The 15,986-nt window shown below is 44.3% G+C and overlaps 1 protein-coding gene across 3 annotated transcripts in view; it reads left to right on the top strand.

Moving 5' to 3' along the window:
• JADE1 (jade family PHD finger 1) overlaps positions 1–15,986 on the top strand; it is a 64,845-nt gene that overhangs the window by 30,134 nt on the left and 18,725 nt on the right. For all 3 annotated transcript variants that reach the window (XM_012808733.2, XM_023516567.1, XM_023516566.1), the window contains exons 3-6: positions 3,397–3,482; positions 6,638–6,795; positions 8,743–8,930; positions 12,153–12,364. In XM_012808733.2, the coding sequence (XP_012664187.2) occupies positions 3,397–3,482; positions 6,638–6,795; positions 8,743–8,930; positions 12,153–12,364 (644 nt within the window). The remainder of the gene's footprint in view (positions 1–3,396; positions 3,483–6,637; positions 6,796–8,742; positions 8,931–12,152; positions 12,365–15,986) is intronic.

Here is a 15,986-nt window from a genome sequence, read left to right on the forward strand (position 1 = left end):
CTCCTGCGCCTGCCACAACGCCTGGCTATTTTTTTTCAGTTGCAGCCATCATTATTGTTTGGTGGGCCCCGGGCTGAATTCGAACCCGCCACCTTAGGTGTATGTGGTTGGCACCTTAGCCACTTGAGCCATAGGCGCCGAGCCGATACTGCCTCTTTACAAAAAATACAAAAATTATTGGATGTGGTAGTGCATACTGTAGTCTCACCTACTTGAGAGACTTGAGACAAGGGGATTGTTTGAGCCCAGGAGTTTGAGGTTGCAGTGAGCTGTGATGATACCCTGTATTCTAGCCTGGGCAACAGAGTGAAACCCTGTCTTAAAAAAGAAAAGGAAATGTGATATAGATATCAATATTCAAGATTTATAAACCAGCCGTAGGAAAGAGCATCATTATCTGTGTTGTGTTCTATGCCAGCAACTCTGCAAGCTTCCTGGGAACCTTGGAACCTATTTGGGAAGAATCTTGACAGACCCCCAAGAGGGTCAGAAAACCTAAGAATGAATAACTTGGTTGTTTCTGCTTTAACCCTGAAAGTACATGACTCTAAAGACCTTCTTCTCTCCCTACCCTACCTTGTGTTAAAGCATAGCAATAGATTGATGTTTTAAAACTTTCTGGACTTGTTCTTTATTGTTTGTGACCCTTTTTATAGCAATTCAAAGTAAGGGGCCATCCCTTTTGCCCTTTGTTTTCCTACCCTGAACCTCTGGGAATCCCATGCAGATACTGGTTGTGCTTTTTCTCATTTCTTCTTTCAGGCTGTGTACTAGCTAGAGGATGGCCTTTAGCACCAGGCCTTAAGAGGCCTTTCTATAGATGTTAGGATCCACCAGCCACCTTCCAGGTTCCCAACTTTGCTTCTATAATTTCATTTTCCAGTAATGATCAGATAGAGAACTTTTACACGTTAGGTTCACGCCATTGTGCCCAGAACATACATACATACATATATATATATATATATATACTTTATTATTATTATTATTTTTTGAGACAGAACTTTAAGCTGTTGCCCTGGGTAGAGTGCTGTGACATCGCAGCTCACAGCAACCTCCAACTCCTGGGCTTAAGCGATTCTCTTGCCTCAGCCTCCCAAGTATCTGTGTCTGTAGGTGCCCACCACAACGCCCAGCTATTTTTTGGTTGTAATTGTCGTTGTTTGGCAAGTCTGGGCTGGATTCGAACCCATCAGCTTTGGTGTATGTGGCTGGCACCTTAGCTGCTTGAGCTATAGGCACTGAGCCCAGAATATTTCTTTTAATGAAACATTCTTGTTCAGGCTGGGTGTATAATACCAGCACCTGGGAGGCTGAGGCAGGTGGATTGCCTGAGCTCAGTGGTTTGAGACCAGCCTGAGCCAGAGCGAGACCTTGTCTCTAAAAATAGCTGAGCGTTGTGGCGGCGCCTGTAATCCCAGCTACTTGGGAGGCTGAGACAAGAGGATCACTTAAGCCCAAGAGTTTGAGGTTGCTATGAGCTATGATGCCACAGCACTCTACCAAGGGTGACAAAGTGAGACTATCTATAAAAAAAAAAAAAAAAGAAATATTCATGTTCATTTGGAGTCCAAAGAGTCATATTTACTATTTTATAAAGAAGAATTTCCCAAAGTATTTACTGAAATGCCACAGGGCCACTAGTAAGAATTCTAATTCTGTTGGCGCCATAGCAGTCAGGCAGTTGACCTACACTCAGGCTCAGAACTGGTGTTCAAGGGTAGTGTCAGCATCGTCCTTGTCAGGGAAGTTTGGTAATCTCCACTAGTCCTGGTCCTTGTAAATCAGAGGACAGGCTTATGTGCAGAATCTATTGCTTAACATCCCCAAGGTTTTAAGGGTGCTTTGATTCTCTGTTCCTATCTGCATTTTGTAGAGATAAGAACTTCTGATTTGAGTGAGAGGTGATTTCACTGGTAGGATGGCAGTTGCCTCAGGCTTTTGGCTTTTATATTTTTGAGTGTTAATTTCTGGGAAAATGTGTAGTGAGTGTTCAGGATTGGGGAGATGATAAGCAGAGGAGGTGAAGGGGAGCTATTAGGAAGTTGGACGGTTACTGCAGGTGGTTGTGAGGGTTGTTTTAGATTTCCCGTTGCAGCACAGCACCCAAACAGGAGGCTTTGCAGTTGTCACAGGCGGCAGCAGGATGGATGGAGAAGAGGGGCTAGAACTCTGAGGTACTGGGAAATTGAATCCGTGCACCTCAACTATTGCTTGGATGTATCCTGAGTGACAGGCGTCAGGTAGAAATGGTGCTGTTCATCAGAGTAGGAATGCAAAGGCCAAGCAGGTTTGGGTAAAATGTTGAGTTCAGTGTTTGTAATACTGAGTTGACAAATTTAAGTAACCCCTTTAAGGTCGACATCTAATGTGAAAGTGAAACTGGATCTGAAGCTCAGGAGGGAGGTTAGTCTAGGAATGTAGGTCTGACAGGTTGCCCTAGGTCTGCCTGGTGGGACTGTGGTCAGTGTTCTCCAGGGAGAGCATTTGGAGCAAGAAGAAGAAAGAGTTCAGGAAAAATACCAATGTTGATGGGAAACATGGAAAAGGAGGAACCTGCAGGGTGGGGACCTCAGGAAAGAGAATTGCCACAGGGGCTGAGGGAGCATTTTGAAATGTAGGTTGGAGTGTCCTTGGTGTTGTGGAGAGGTCTCAGCCAGCGAAGAGCTCAAGCTTGTTGGCAATTGGAAACCCTGTTAGGCATCATGGCCCTGGCATGGGAGAGGCCAGATGACAGGACTAGAGGTCCTCTGGAAGAAAGAGCAGAGAACCAGTTGGTATTTTCATGGGAAAACAGAGTGGGCATTTTGAAAGGTTATTGGCCACATAGTCTCTGCTAGGGTGTATGAGGTCTGCTACCTACTGCCTATAGGTATGAGGTTCCCTGTCTAATGAATGCTAAATATTATCTTACTTTAAGAGTCAAACTTTATTTTAAAAAAAATGTTTTGGGGTTGGCCTTAGGATTTAGCATAATGATCTTAGTATTAAGAAAGCTTGTTGAAAACTGAGTAAGATATTTTTTACTTTGTATTTACCAGTGTGAGACTTTGAACCTCTTAACAAGTATAGGCCCTGTGGGTGAAAGCACGAGCTGCCTGACAAGCTGCCTGACGTGCTTACAGTCCCTCCCCACTTGTCAGTTGTGCATGGGATCCAGCATCCCCACACATAGCGCAGACCAGAAGGATCACCTCCAGTCTCTTGGGGAAATGAGAGTTTAAGTAAATGAAGGGAGCAAGGAGCACTGTGAGAGCCGAGAGGGTTTCTTGGGTCGTCTTCTGCAGTGGCAGCGCTGAACTGAGCCTGGTGATTTTGGGTAAGAAAACCCCCCTGAGGATACCTGGTGACCTGTACAGCTTCTGATGGTTCCTATTTGGACATTTGTTTCTTTAGGCTTGTCAACTACTTGGTCCCAGAATTCCCGCTCCCAGCACAGGAGAAGTTCCTGTTCCAGGCATGAGGACCGAAAGCCTTCGGAGGTACTTCCTGAATGCGAGCCTGAATGCATGCCCTACACCTGTGTGCATGAGGACACGTGGTCCCACCCTGGTTGATGACTGGTGTCTATCTGTGCAGTCCTGGGCAAGTTACTCACCTCCCTGTGCCCCATTTCCAACTCTGTAAGATGGGGATAGCACAGATATCTATCCCGTAGGACTCCTGAGGATTCAGTGGGTTAATACATGAAGGCTAATACATACAAAGCACGTGAATAGTTCCTGGCACATAAAAAGTGCTAAGTAAATGTTAGCTATTATTATTAATTGTATTCTTTTTTTCCTTTCTTGTTCCATCTTCGCTGGCTCCCAACAACTTTTCCTCTGGCCAGGAGATCAGCGGGTTCAGCTGCTGTCAAGTCACTGCCAGCCTCAAGTTAGTTTTAGCCATGAATTTGTGGCTCATTTGGCAACAACCCAATGTAATTCTGGGAGTTTTGTTTTGGGGATTATGCTTCAGGCTTCCCCCCTCCTTCCCAATTTCTTTCTCATCTTATGTTTCCCTTGCTCCCCAATATTTTGCTATTTCTCTCTTTCTCTCCCCTACCCTCCTTTTCTTTTTCCCCAACCTACCTACCTATCTAAGACTGTTTTTAGGTGTGTTTCTCTCTGCTGGCCTTTATGAGATCTGTTTTTCTGAAAAACTTTGCTAGACTTTAAATCATTGGAAAAAACAAGCCTTTTATTTTGTCAGTTTTCAAGTGAGCAGGTTATGGGGAAGAGAGTTTTTTGTTGAATGCTTTGTTTTATGCTGCCTCTTAAGAGATGGCCTTAAAGATCACCTTGTCCTGTAATGGCCAAGCAGAGCAGACTTCCCTCGGAGGTGCTTCCCAGACTTTAACAGGGCTTGTCAGGATGGTTGCTGTGCTTGTGGAATAACATCCTCCATGAGGAAGTAGTGTTCATCCTTTAGAATTGTAAAACAACATCCCAGGAGGCATAAATGTTAGATCAGATGTTCACGGGAAGGTGGCCACCGTGTCCCCTTGGTTTATTTCAGGCCTTTTGCCCTTTGAACCTTTTCTGTGATCTTGGAGTAACTCTACTGCTCTTTTGATTTCTTTATTTCCTTGTACTGTGTCCATAACCCCCAAAATACCTTTCTGATGTTGACACTATGCTCCTGTTATTTCAGCACAGGAATCCAGAGGGGACTCTAGTAAGGAGCTGTGACCTGGTGTGATGAGTACCAGTGCCTGGCAGTGTAGTTGGAACTCCCCCCTCCAGCACTGGCACTGGGCTGTGAGTAGGGGCAGGCAGCCTGGGAAACCCAGCAGCCTGGGACTCTTTGCTGGCCTTGTCCTAGACCCATTTTTGGTCTAGCTTTTTCCTAAAATTCGTCAGAGTTCCGCAGTGAGTTTAAACCACATTATATGTACAGCACTGATGTAGCGTGTGGGGTTCATGTCCTTTTGAGGGCATATATGTGTCTGGGTTTCTGACCCCTTCCTCTGAGTCTTTGTACTAGTAAAGGAATGTTTGGCCACCTTTTCTCCTCTTATTGCTTCGGGTTGAGTTTCCTTCTTTGGCAAACTCCTTTGTCTTTTGCTTATGTCTTTTGCTTAGTTGAAATATGTTCTTACCCTGTTTGGTTCTTGAAGGTGTAGACTCATGGCTTAGGTTTGAAAGTACTTTTCTCTTAGAAGCGGGGTGTTGGGGCAAGGCCGACAAAGGCAACATGCGCTGGGCTGGGCACCTGTCTCAGCAGCTTCGTGCTTGAAGGGAGCCTGGGGGTGCTCAGGGTTTTGTGGGAGGTGCATGGCCAGGTTCTTGCTGTTAATGGTACTGTAGAAATGAGGAGCGGTACCCTGGGGAACAGTTGGTGTTAGAAATGGCAGTGAGGAAGAAATGGCCTTTTTATTCAGATACCACCTCAGACTTTATTATAGTGAAGTTTTTAAAGTGATCACCAGCCTGAAAAGCCACCAGGAAAAACAAATATGGACCTATTAGCAAACATATGATGTGAACTGTGCTTAGCAGCACAAGAAAGAACTCCCTGTCCTGAGAAGGAGAGTTCAGCATTGTGACTTGTGTAAACAGAGAGGGCAGCTTACAGATGCATGCTCGCTCTGTGCCAAACACAACTTTGGGCTGGTGCTGATGCCAAGGTCAGAGCTTCCTTATGTAGCCCTCACGCATGAGTGGGCCAAGGACAGGACTTGAGAGGGAACCAGCTGTGCAGCCCAGCTGGGGGATGGTGCTGTGCGCAGCCCTGCCCAGCGTGGGCCTTGTTGACTATGGATGCCATTGGCCCATGTCTGTGGAGGAACAGGCGCTGTGGGAGGGCCTCCTTGCTGGTGGGTTCCCTCTTCAGACCTGTGATGAGGAGTTGGGGAGCTGTCTTGGCAGAAGGGCACTTTTGAGTCTTGTGGGTCTGTTTTTGGCAGGGTGGGGAGAGGTAGTGACTAATTTTTTTCTTTTTTCTCACTCCCCACAAATACCACTTCCTGGGTAGAAGTTATGCCAGGTGAAAGTGTGCAAATAGACACTCTTTGCAAAGCCCATTCTCTGACTTGGCACGCTAGTGTCCTGTGGTTGCTTCTCTCTCAGATTTTTTTAGGCCTGTACTTCTGTGTGGCACTAACCAGTGGCACTAACCAGTCTGACCTGACCTTGCCAGGTATCTTGCCAGTAAACCCCAGTGCACTGGGAGGCAGGGGCTGGCTGGGGTAGGGTGACTATAGAGGGTGAGGCCCTGGTGGTTCTAGCAGCTTTTGGTTTGAAGTTGTTACATGGTTAGCGGAGTCTTATGTCTAAACATTTACCAAAGAGCACTCTTGAGTGAAATGTCTCCCTGCAGGGATTTTTGGGTGAGTGTTTGCAGGAGCCCTTTTGGTGCATTGAGTGTTCTTAGAACTTTTTCAGAGGAGGACAGAAAGTTTTTCTTTGTTGTTTTATTGACATTGTTGTGGACAAGGCCCAGTTGACTGAGGAAGTGAGAGGGCAGTGTTTCTAAGCCTGAGCGAGGTACAGGGTGTGTCAGGCAAAGGCACAGGGCTTTCTGTAATAGGTCAGTCTTATCCTGTTAACACAGTGACCTTGTTACGCTGCAGCTCCATGGTTACCCTGTAGCTGCCAGCAATCTGAATAAGAATGCAAATATCAAATGTCAGTGTCACTTTCTCTCTTTCCAGGTGTTTAGGACAGACCTGATCACCGCTATGAAGCTGCATGACTCTTACCAGCTGAACCCTGATGAGTACTATGTCCTGGCAGACCCCTGGAGACAGGAGTGGGAGAAAGGGGTCCAGGTGCCAGTGAGCCCGGGGACTATCCCTCAGCCTGTGGCCAGGTAGCGAAGCACTGCTCTCCACCCTCCCTCACCTTTCTTCCCTGACAGCTGTGTGCCTAAGAAGAGGTAGTTCTTGCATTAGCCCTAAAATAACGTGAAGTCTTAAACAGAAATGTGGCAGCAACACACCTCAGGCATGAAGGGTAGTGGTTTTGAGGATGGACCATTGGCCTCCAGACTTGACATTATAGCCATCTCGGGGAGGGGCTGCTCTTTAGGAGAGGAAGACCTTGTGGGAAGGGACTGGCTAGGGGAGGGAGATTTGGATGCTCACATGGCTGCGTCCTTCTCTTCTACACTCCCGATTCACTCACTAGAGAGCAGTTCCACTGGAGAGGAAGGTGTAGCTTTGGGGACTAGCAAGGGTGGCTCCTCTGGCCCGCAGTGGTTGACTCCACCTCAGGAGGAGGACGATTGTGAGAGGGCCTGCCAGACTAGGGTTTGTGGAAAGGGGCGTTTTAAGGAGGGCATCTGTTCCTGTTGTCCTATGGTGCCTTCTGGATTTACTGATGAATCACTCACTTCTCTGCAAGGGTCCCTGAAGCTAACTCTCCTTAGAACCAGGTTGCAGCCTCTTTGCTGATTGCCTTGCCACCTAGTCCTGTTTGACCTGGAGTCTTCTGCCCTCTGTGCTCAGGCAGCCCCACCAGTCAACTTCCTGCTTTCCAAGGGGGCCTCTTCCTCCCTTAAGTATCTGTAGACTTTGCCTCTTGGCTCCCACCCACTTTGTGTTTCTTCAGGCACTTGAAGTGATTGACTTTGGACAGACATGATGCCTCTGCCTCAGAGTCTCTACCTGAGACCCAACACTGCCCATTTCAGTGTGGGCAGTCTCAGCCCAGGAGTTACTTAAGTGACTGAATTTGGACAGACATGGCGCCTCTGCCTCAGAGTCTCTACCTGAGACCCAACACTGCCCATTTCAGCGTGGGCAGTCCCAGCCCAGGAGTTACTTGCTGAATGGTTCAATTTCATTTGGGAACCCAGGATATAAAAGAAGGAAGTAGTAACAGAACTTGTGGAAGTTTTCAGTAGAATCCTTGTTTTTGGTTGAGTAGGAAACTCAAATCTCAAATCTTCAGTTTGCCCATCTCAATGTCAAGTAGATAGATAAATCACTCTTGTGATTATAAGGGTGATGCAAATATTTGGACAGACTTGGGCACCCTGTTGATATAATGCAAACTGCTGTAACAGAAGATGCAGAGGAAATTTGGAACTTTGAAGCCTCTGATTAGGAGCAGGACTCTTGGTTCTAAGTTGGGAGTGATTTGCTCTTCTCACATGCTGTTCTTAATTTTGAGTGAGGCTCAGGGGTTGGGGTAGAAAGCACTTCTCCAGGTTAAATTGGGTGAGAATATGTGTGACACTATAAGGAGAAGGGGATTCTTATGTGTCTGTTCTTGGGATCATTGGTTTATATTAGGAGAGTCTCCTACTTGGCTAGGAATCTTTCATTCTCAAATTTCTTAGTAACTGCTAAGGCCTAATTTTCTCTATCCTTTTCCTTATGAGTTGAGTTGCCAGGTGTCTCCACTGGTCTGCAGCATTCTTGTGGCTGCTTGTGTGGCTGTGTGGTGTGAGTGGTTGCTTTTGAGAACCCAACAGCAGGCTTGGGCTGTAACTGCTGCCTGCAGGGGTGGTCAGGCCTGGTTAATGGAAAGGGATTTAACAACTAACCCTTGAAACTTAGAGGGTGAGTATTTTTTGGTGTTGGCAACAGGTCAGAGTGACTACAGTTGTAGGTGGTGGCAGGGGGCTTTAAGAAAAACTTCTGGTTGGGGTTTTATTAGCAGTGATGGGTTTTAGGCTATGCTTTTTCCTGAACTTGGGATGGCCTGAAGTTCTGAAGGTTGGAAGAAGAAGCCCATACGTGGGGCCTTCTGACAAACTTCCCACTGAGTGGTGGAAAGGGTAACCCGGCTGCCTTGTCTTCTCGTTAACCAGGGTCGTGTCTGAAGAGAAATCCCTCATGTTCATCAGGCCCAAGAAGTACATCGTCTCATCGGGCTCTGAGCCTCCAGAGTTGGGCTACGTCGATATCCGGACACTAGCCGACAGTGTGTGTCGATATGACCTCAACGACATGGACGCTGCATGGCTGGAGCTGACCAATGAGGAATTTAAGGAGATGGGTGAGAGGCTGTGTATTGTGTTCTTTTGTTAGCCAATGATGACTAGAGAAGCACTTTATTTGTATTTATTTATTTATTTTTTGCAGTTTTTGGCTGGGGCTGGGTTTGAACCTGCCACCTCTAACATATGGGGCCGGCGTCTTGCTCCTTTGAGCCACAGGCGCCGCCCTAGAGAAGCACTTTAGATGTCTGAAAGTGCCTCATAGCTACACATGTTGTCTGCTTGTCTAGCTACAGCAGATGTGAGATAGGTTCAGCGTGGAAGCAGCACTTCCCTTCCCTGCTCTGGTCTTAACACCCCTTATTTATTTACTGTGAGGAAACTGAGGCCCAGGGGAATTAGGAGATAGAAGGGTCTGGTTTGCAGATTCCTGCTGTAGGTTTTTCCCGTGATGCTATTCAGACTCCTTCTTTAACCGAGACCTGCTGCTGCTTCAAGAAACCCAGCTCTGGAGCGAACCCAACTCTAGCCAAACTCACCAAACTTGGTGTTTTCCCAGTACATTACTTGTGTTTTCTTCACCTTACTGATTTTCCTTGAAGTCCTTCTCCAAAGCTGGCATGCTTTCCCCCTCTTACCTGTTTATCTCTATCCTGGCTTTCCATCAGCAAAGGCTCCTCAGAGATGAGTAGATAGGCCAGCACGATCTCTTTCCTGAGAGTCACTGATTTTAGCACATGTAGAGGTCCGAGTATCTGTACCTCTATTATTTCTGTTTCTGTCTGATGGTGTTGAGACTGGGCTAGTTCATGCTGATCCTGGGGGCAAAAGATGGCTAAGGTTGCCTCCGGGGGTCAGGATGAGCAAGACAGTGAAGGTCATAGCTGGCTTAGTGTAGAAGACTGTTGAGTATTAATTAGCATTTGTGCTGGGGGTGCAGGGTCAGAAAGTGATGGCAAAGGGCTCTGTGTATGCAGTGTAGCACAAAATAGTAAATAATTAGTAAACAATCACAAGAGTCTGGCAGTAGAAGATTTCAAAGCCTTGGAAGTTAGGCCGAGTGTGGTGGCTCATGCCTGTAATCCTAGCACTCTGAGAGGCCGAGGCGGGTGGAATACCTGAGCTCAGGAGTTAAGAGACCAGCCTGAGCAAGAGTGAGACCCCATCTCTAAAAACTAGCCAGGGTGGGCGCCTGTAGTCCCAGCTACTCTGGAGGCTGAGGCAAGAGGATCACTTGAGATTGGTGTGAGTTGTGATGCCATAGGACTCTACTGGGGGTGACAAAGTGAGACTCTTGTCTCAGAAAAAAAAAAAAGCCTTAGAAATTAAAGATTTCTGGGCAGTCCCTATGGCTTAGTGGGTAGGCCACATATACCAAGGTTGGAAGGTTCAAATCCAGCCTGAGCCAGCTAGACAACAATGACAACTGTAACCAAAAAATAGTCGGGTGTTGTGGTAGGCGGCTGTAGCTATAGTCCCAGCTGAGAGATTGAGGCAAGAGAATCACTTAAGCCCAAGAGTTAGAGGTTGTGTGAACTGTGATGCCACAGCCCTCTACCAAGGGCAACATAGTGAGACTCTGTCTCAAAAAAAAAAAAAGAAAAAGAAAAAAATTGTTCTTCTGTGTGTGTCCATAGAGCCCAGCATAGGCCTGGCATGTGGCAGATGCCATTAGGCTTACCAGCCTGTTGACTGGGAATGTTAGTGTAGACTGAGCTGGGCGTGTTGTTACTTTCTACTTTGTTTACTCAGGTATTTGATAGACAAAGTAGATTTCCTTTCTTTTGGTCCTTGCTTTGGGTATTAGTGGCCAGAACATTAGCAGGTTGGGCGGTTGTTCTACAGAATCTGTTCAGGAGTTCTCAGGGATCACTAGGATCTGAATGCTGTATTTTAGCTTCATAGACGATAAAGTTCTGTTTTGCAAGCAGCTGTGTAAAGATGAGTGTTATATGCATGACTGACTCTTAAGTGTTCTGTTTTAAGTCAGAGGATTCAGCCCAAAGAGTCTTTGGGGAATTTTGTGAATATTGTAATAATATTTAAACTTAAATACTATTTAAACCTTAAATAGTTAAAGAACTGGGTTGTTCATCAGACTTAAAAATGTTGCTGAATACATTGGCAAGATAAATTATGTAGTTGTGTGACATAAATTAAACACATGCTTAAACATGTTGATCTTGGTTGTTACTGGTCTTTTTCATAGTAAAAATTAATTATAGGGCATAATAGTATTATATTTTTAAAGCCAGTGAGTGGTTTTTTCAAAACTGGTAGGAAGAATAAGGATGAATACTGCCCAGCTATGGAAAGCCATGTCCTAATAGGGTGACCCTATTGATTATGTGTTTAGGGCTTTTCAAGGTCAGCTTTAATGCATTCTTCATCCTAGTCTGATGAGTTTCTTTTTTAAAAACTTAGGAAGTTAATGTGATGGTTTAAAAATTTGTGCTCATGTATATAAGTTGTTGTAGGCTCTAAGGACATTTCTGTAGTTTCCTTGTCACTTAAATATCCTATTTGAGTATTTTTTTTTTTTTTATAACTTGTGTTTCCTCCTGTACATGTATTTTCATTGCAGGAAGTTTGGAGAATATTCACAAATGGAAGAAAATAAAAGTCTTATTCCAACACTAGCTATAGCCACAATAACCACTTGAAATTTATTTTTGATCATTTTTGCATAAGAATGCATTTCATTTGATTCACAATGAACTGTCTTCTTTACTCAGACATTGCCTGTGTTTAAGTCTTTCATGCATCTGATTAACTATGCCTTTTAATTTAGTACAATCAGAGGATAAGAGGGAGGGGGTACACCATTTAAAAACACAAGAGTGCTCTTAATGAAATCTGCTTTCAGAAAACCATTTTAAAATAGCAAGAACGCAAGTTTTTAAAGAACTAGTGAAACTGTAGTAAGAAGTCATAGTTTTGAAGTCACATGTTAATTGTAAGTGTAATAACTGTGATGAAATGACTTACTTGACATTGCATGTGTCCTTTTGGGATTTATCTTTTGCTTTTCTACTTGCTATGCTATATGTTAAATTACTGGAGCAGCAAACTGTTGTATGGAAGTCTCTTTTAATTTAAAGGTCGTTCCTTGGAAGAGTCTGAGCAGCATTCAGTGGAAAATCTCGGGGCACTCAGGTGGAATTACTTATAATTTATTCATTGTAGTTTATTTATTGTAGTAATAAACTGATATTGTTTTATCATAATATTTATTAATACAGATTTATTGAAATGGGTTTTGTGACTTTTTTTTCCTTTAGGAATGCCTGAACTGGATGAATACACCATGGAGAGGGTCCTGGAGGAATTTGAGCAGCGATGCTATGACAATATGAATCATGCTATAGAGACTGAAGAAGGGCTAGGGATCGAATATGATGAAGATGTTGTCTGTGATGTCTGCCAGTCACCTGATGGCGAGGACGGCAATGAAATGGTGTTCTGTGACAAATGCAACATCTGTGTGCACCAGGTATGTGGGAGCAGTGAGGCTTAGAAGAAGCCACCCGGGTGACAGAGCCCACCTGCTGTTGAGAGTGTGCTGCCCAGAACCCAAATGTTGTCCTTTTTAGACATAATTTTAGGAAAAGTAACCTATAGACTTCTTTTTTTAAATTTCAAAATACTATGGAGGTACAATTTTTTTGGTTATATGGATCACTTTTGTTGTCCCTACAGATTGTCCCACCAGTCCCTACAGATTCCCTCCCCCTTGGGTTCTTAAAATGATCAAAGTATATCCTGCTGTGTTCCTAGCCACAATACTAAAATCTTTGGAAATCCTTTTCCTTCATGCAGTCTTTTATTCTTATCCATAGAGGTAAAATTTACTTAAAAAGAATGTATGAGCCCCCTCTCCTCCTAAACACTTCAATTCCTAAACACTTGAGCCCCCTCTCCTCCTAAACACTTCAATTCCTAAACACTTGAGCCCCCTCTCCTCCTAAACACTTCAATGCCTAAGCACTTGAGTTTAGGAATTAAGAACACCGAAAAGATAAACTCTCGAAAAGGTGGTTAGTTCACTGTGTTACTTTCCTAGTCTTGTCCTGCATAATAAAGTACAACAAACTGGGTGACTTAAAGCAAAAGAAACGAATTGTCTTGCAGTTTTGAAAGATAAAAGTCCTAAGTCAAGGTCTCAGCGGAGCTGTTTCCTCTGAATTTGTAGGAGAACCCTTTCTTAGCTCATGGTGGTTTGCCTGGCTCGCAGCTGCCTTTGCTGTCACATGGTGTTCTCTCTGTGTCTGTCTTCACATGTCACTTTCTTAGAAGGACAGCAGTCAGTCAGGGGCCCACCCTACTCCAGTGTCATCTCATCTTGACTGAGTACATCCTTAAGAATTCTATTTCTAAATAAGGTTAACATTTTGAGATAGTAGGCGTTAGGACTTTAGTGTGGCTTTTTGGGGACATACCATTTGCTAGCATGTTAAATGTATTAGCTGAGCTAGTGAGGGAGAGGAAACAAGCCCCTTTTCTTGAACGTGTTTCCTATCTTCCCTCCCTAATGGCAATAGGATTTGGTGGTTGCTTGTTATCACCCATAGAAAGGTAAATCTTTGGACTTGAGTGGGGATGGGCACTGGGTAATTTTAAAAGTTTATGACAACCTTAGTGCTTCTTAAAGTTTCTATTTTTCGTGGCAGTAATGAAGTAATTGGATATGTGTGGGGATGTGCCCACATGTATTCTAATGATTTAAGATGCTATCTATCCTAAGGTACTTTCTTTGAATATAATTGTTGATGCTGAGATTTATTTCTTTTTTTATCTTTTGAGATAGAGTCTCAAGCTGTCACCCTGGGTGGAGTGCTGTGGCATCAGCTCACAGCAACCTCCAACCAGGGCTCTAGCAATCCTCTTGACTCATTTTTTTTCATTTTTAGTACAGACGGGGTCTTGCTTTTACTCAGGTTGGTCTCGAAATCGTGAGCTTAAGTAATCAACCTGCCTCGGCTTCCCAGAGTGCTGGGATTACAGGCATGAGCCACTGTGCCTGGCCTGATGCTGAGATTTAAAACAAACTTAAAGGAAGACTTGTGGAGACTGGATTCCTGGTGACCTCTTGAGTAGAAGAATCAAGTTTGCTCTGGGCAGTTGCTGAATATTGTTTGCTGTATATTTTGTCTGCCTCTGAGTTTTCCTTCTGTCTGAAGGCCTCACTATCTGTAGCCTTGTCCCAGCTCATCTTGACAAGGAGACTCGAAGATGTTGGCTTTATAGCTCTTCTTGTAACTCTGGATTTCACATGGTCTTAGAAGTTTCCTTGGGATGGTGGAGAATTCTTGGGATGGTTTGTTCTGTGATCATGAGCAGTGTGGCTACCACTGTTGGTTTTTTGTTGCTGGTGGTTCTTTTATTTACTTGGATGACTTCTCAGTCTTTTTCTTGTCATTCTACGTACTTTTTTTTCCTGTGAAAAATTGTTAGGAACAAAACTGGTCATACTCTCTGTTTTATAGATGAACTAACAGATGTCAGAGCAAGTCTGTGCAGGGTCTCACAGCAGGCTAGCAGCAGAGTGGAAGTGGAACCCAGGCTTTGGACGCCCCTTTCCTGTCTTTCTTCTTTCACTGAGCCACTTGTCTCTTCTCTTTAACTTTCACTTTGTTTTTCATTTGAGAAGTCTTTCATGGCTTGTCTTGAAGCCATAGTTTATTTATTTAATCTTTTAAATTAGCTTAGTAGACCTGCTTTTTCATTAAAAAATTCTCTAGAATGCCTGATACAGACCTTTAATGTTTGAAATCTTTATACTGTCATTTAGCTGTATTAAAAAGAAACTTCCTGTTCACAGTGGCTTATTCATGGCATCAACACAACAGTCCTGGGCTCTGCTCAGAGTTACTTTATTTTGCTCAACTCTCATCCTTGTGGTTTCCTTTTTGCGTCCTGGGTATTCAGATTGCATAGCGGCTGTGTTTTTTCTGTCTGGAGAATTAGAGCTATGTTACTGTGACTGTTGACTTCCTGACTTCCAGTTCACTTAAGGATAAAGTTGTGAACAGTTTGGTTTTACAGGGCTCTCTGAACATGCTCCTGGTGCCATCGGGGTTTTGCATCTTCACTCTACTCTTTTAAAATTTGCCTTATTGGGCGGCACCTCTAGCTCAAAGGAGTAGGGCATTGGCCCCATATACTGGAGGTGACAGGTTCAAATCCATCCTGCCAAAAACTGTAAAATTTGCCTTATCTCTTTGAACCTTCTTAATAACTTTAATTGTAAAAAGCTTTAATTTCTGCTGTTTGTGCTATCTTGGGTAACTGCATCTTGTGCAAAGTAGACCTTTTAAAAAAAAATATCAGTTAAAGCGATGACATTCTCTTGGTCTGGAATGTCTCCTCTTTCTGTGTCTCTTGTGTTCACTTGGGGAAGAGCTGGGACCTGGTTAGTAGAATTTGCCTAGCATAGGAAATGAGGATGGGTCTTCGTTTTGTTCCTGTTTTCATTGCCATCTCGTTCGTGGTTTGGGGACACTCAACTGCTTTGTGTTTTTTTTCTCCACACTTAGTGTCTGACCTCCATCAGTAAAACAGAGAGAAATAGCTTCTTCGTGCTAACCCTACAGAGCGTCCTGAGGCAGTTTGCTCTGGGCAGTTGCTGAATATTGTTTGCTGTATATTTTGTCTAATATTACTGCCTAATAGTTAGAAACTTGGTATAGATGGGTTCTGAAGCAACATGGCAGAGCAAATTTTTTGTAAACTTTCTTTTTTTTTGAGACAGAGTCTCACTATGTCACCCTGTAGTGTCACAGCTCACAGCAACCTCCAACTCTTGGGCTTAGTGATTCTCTTGCCTCAGCCTCCTAGCCCACCACAGTGCCCGGCTATTTTTTTGTTGTAGTTGTCATTGTTGTTTGGCAGGCCCAGGCCCAGTTCGAACCTGCCAGCCTTGGCATATGTGGTCGGCGCCCTAACCACTGAGCTATGGGCACTGAGCCTTGTAAACCTTTCTGTTCTCAAATATTCTCGAGGTCCACCTTCAGCTGAATGAATATGTATTTTGTCTGTGGAGTGCCTCCACTTCCTAAGTGCCATTGTGAGACTGCCTGGCATTTTTCCTGAGGGAACAGGGTCACAGCTGGGTA

The sequence above is a fragment of the Otolemur garnettii genome, unplaced genomic scaffold, assembly GCF_000181295.1.
Source record: "Otolemur garnettii isolate 467f Iridium unplaced genomic scaffold, OtoGar3 scaffold00093, whole genome shotgun sequence".
Taxonomy (NCBI): domain Eukaryota; kingdom Metazoa; phylum Chordata; class Mammalia; order Primates; family Galagidae; genus Otolemur; species Otolemur garnettii.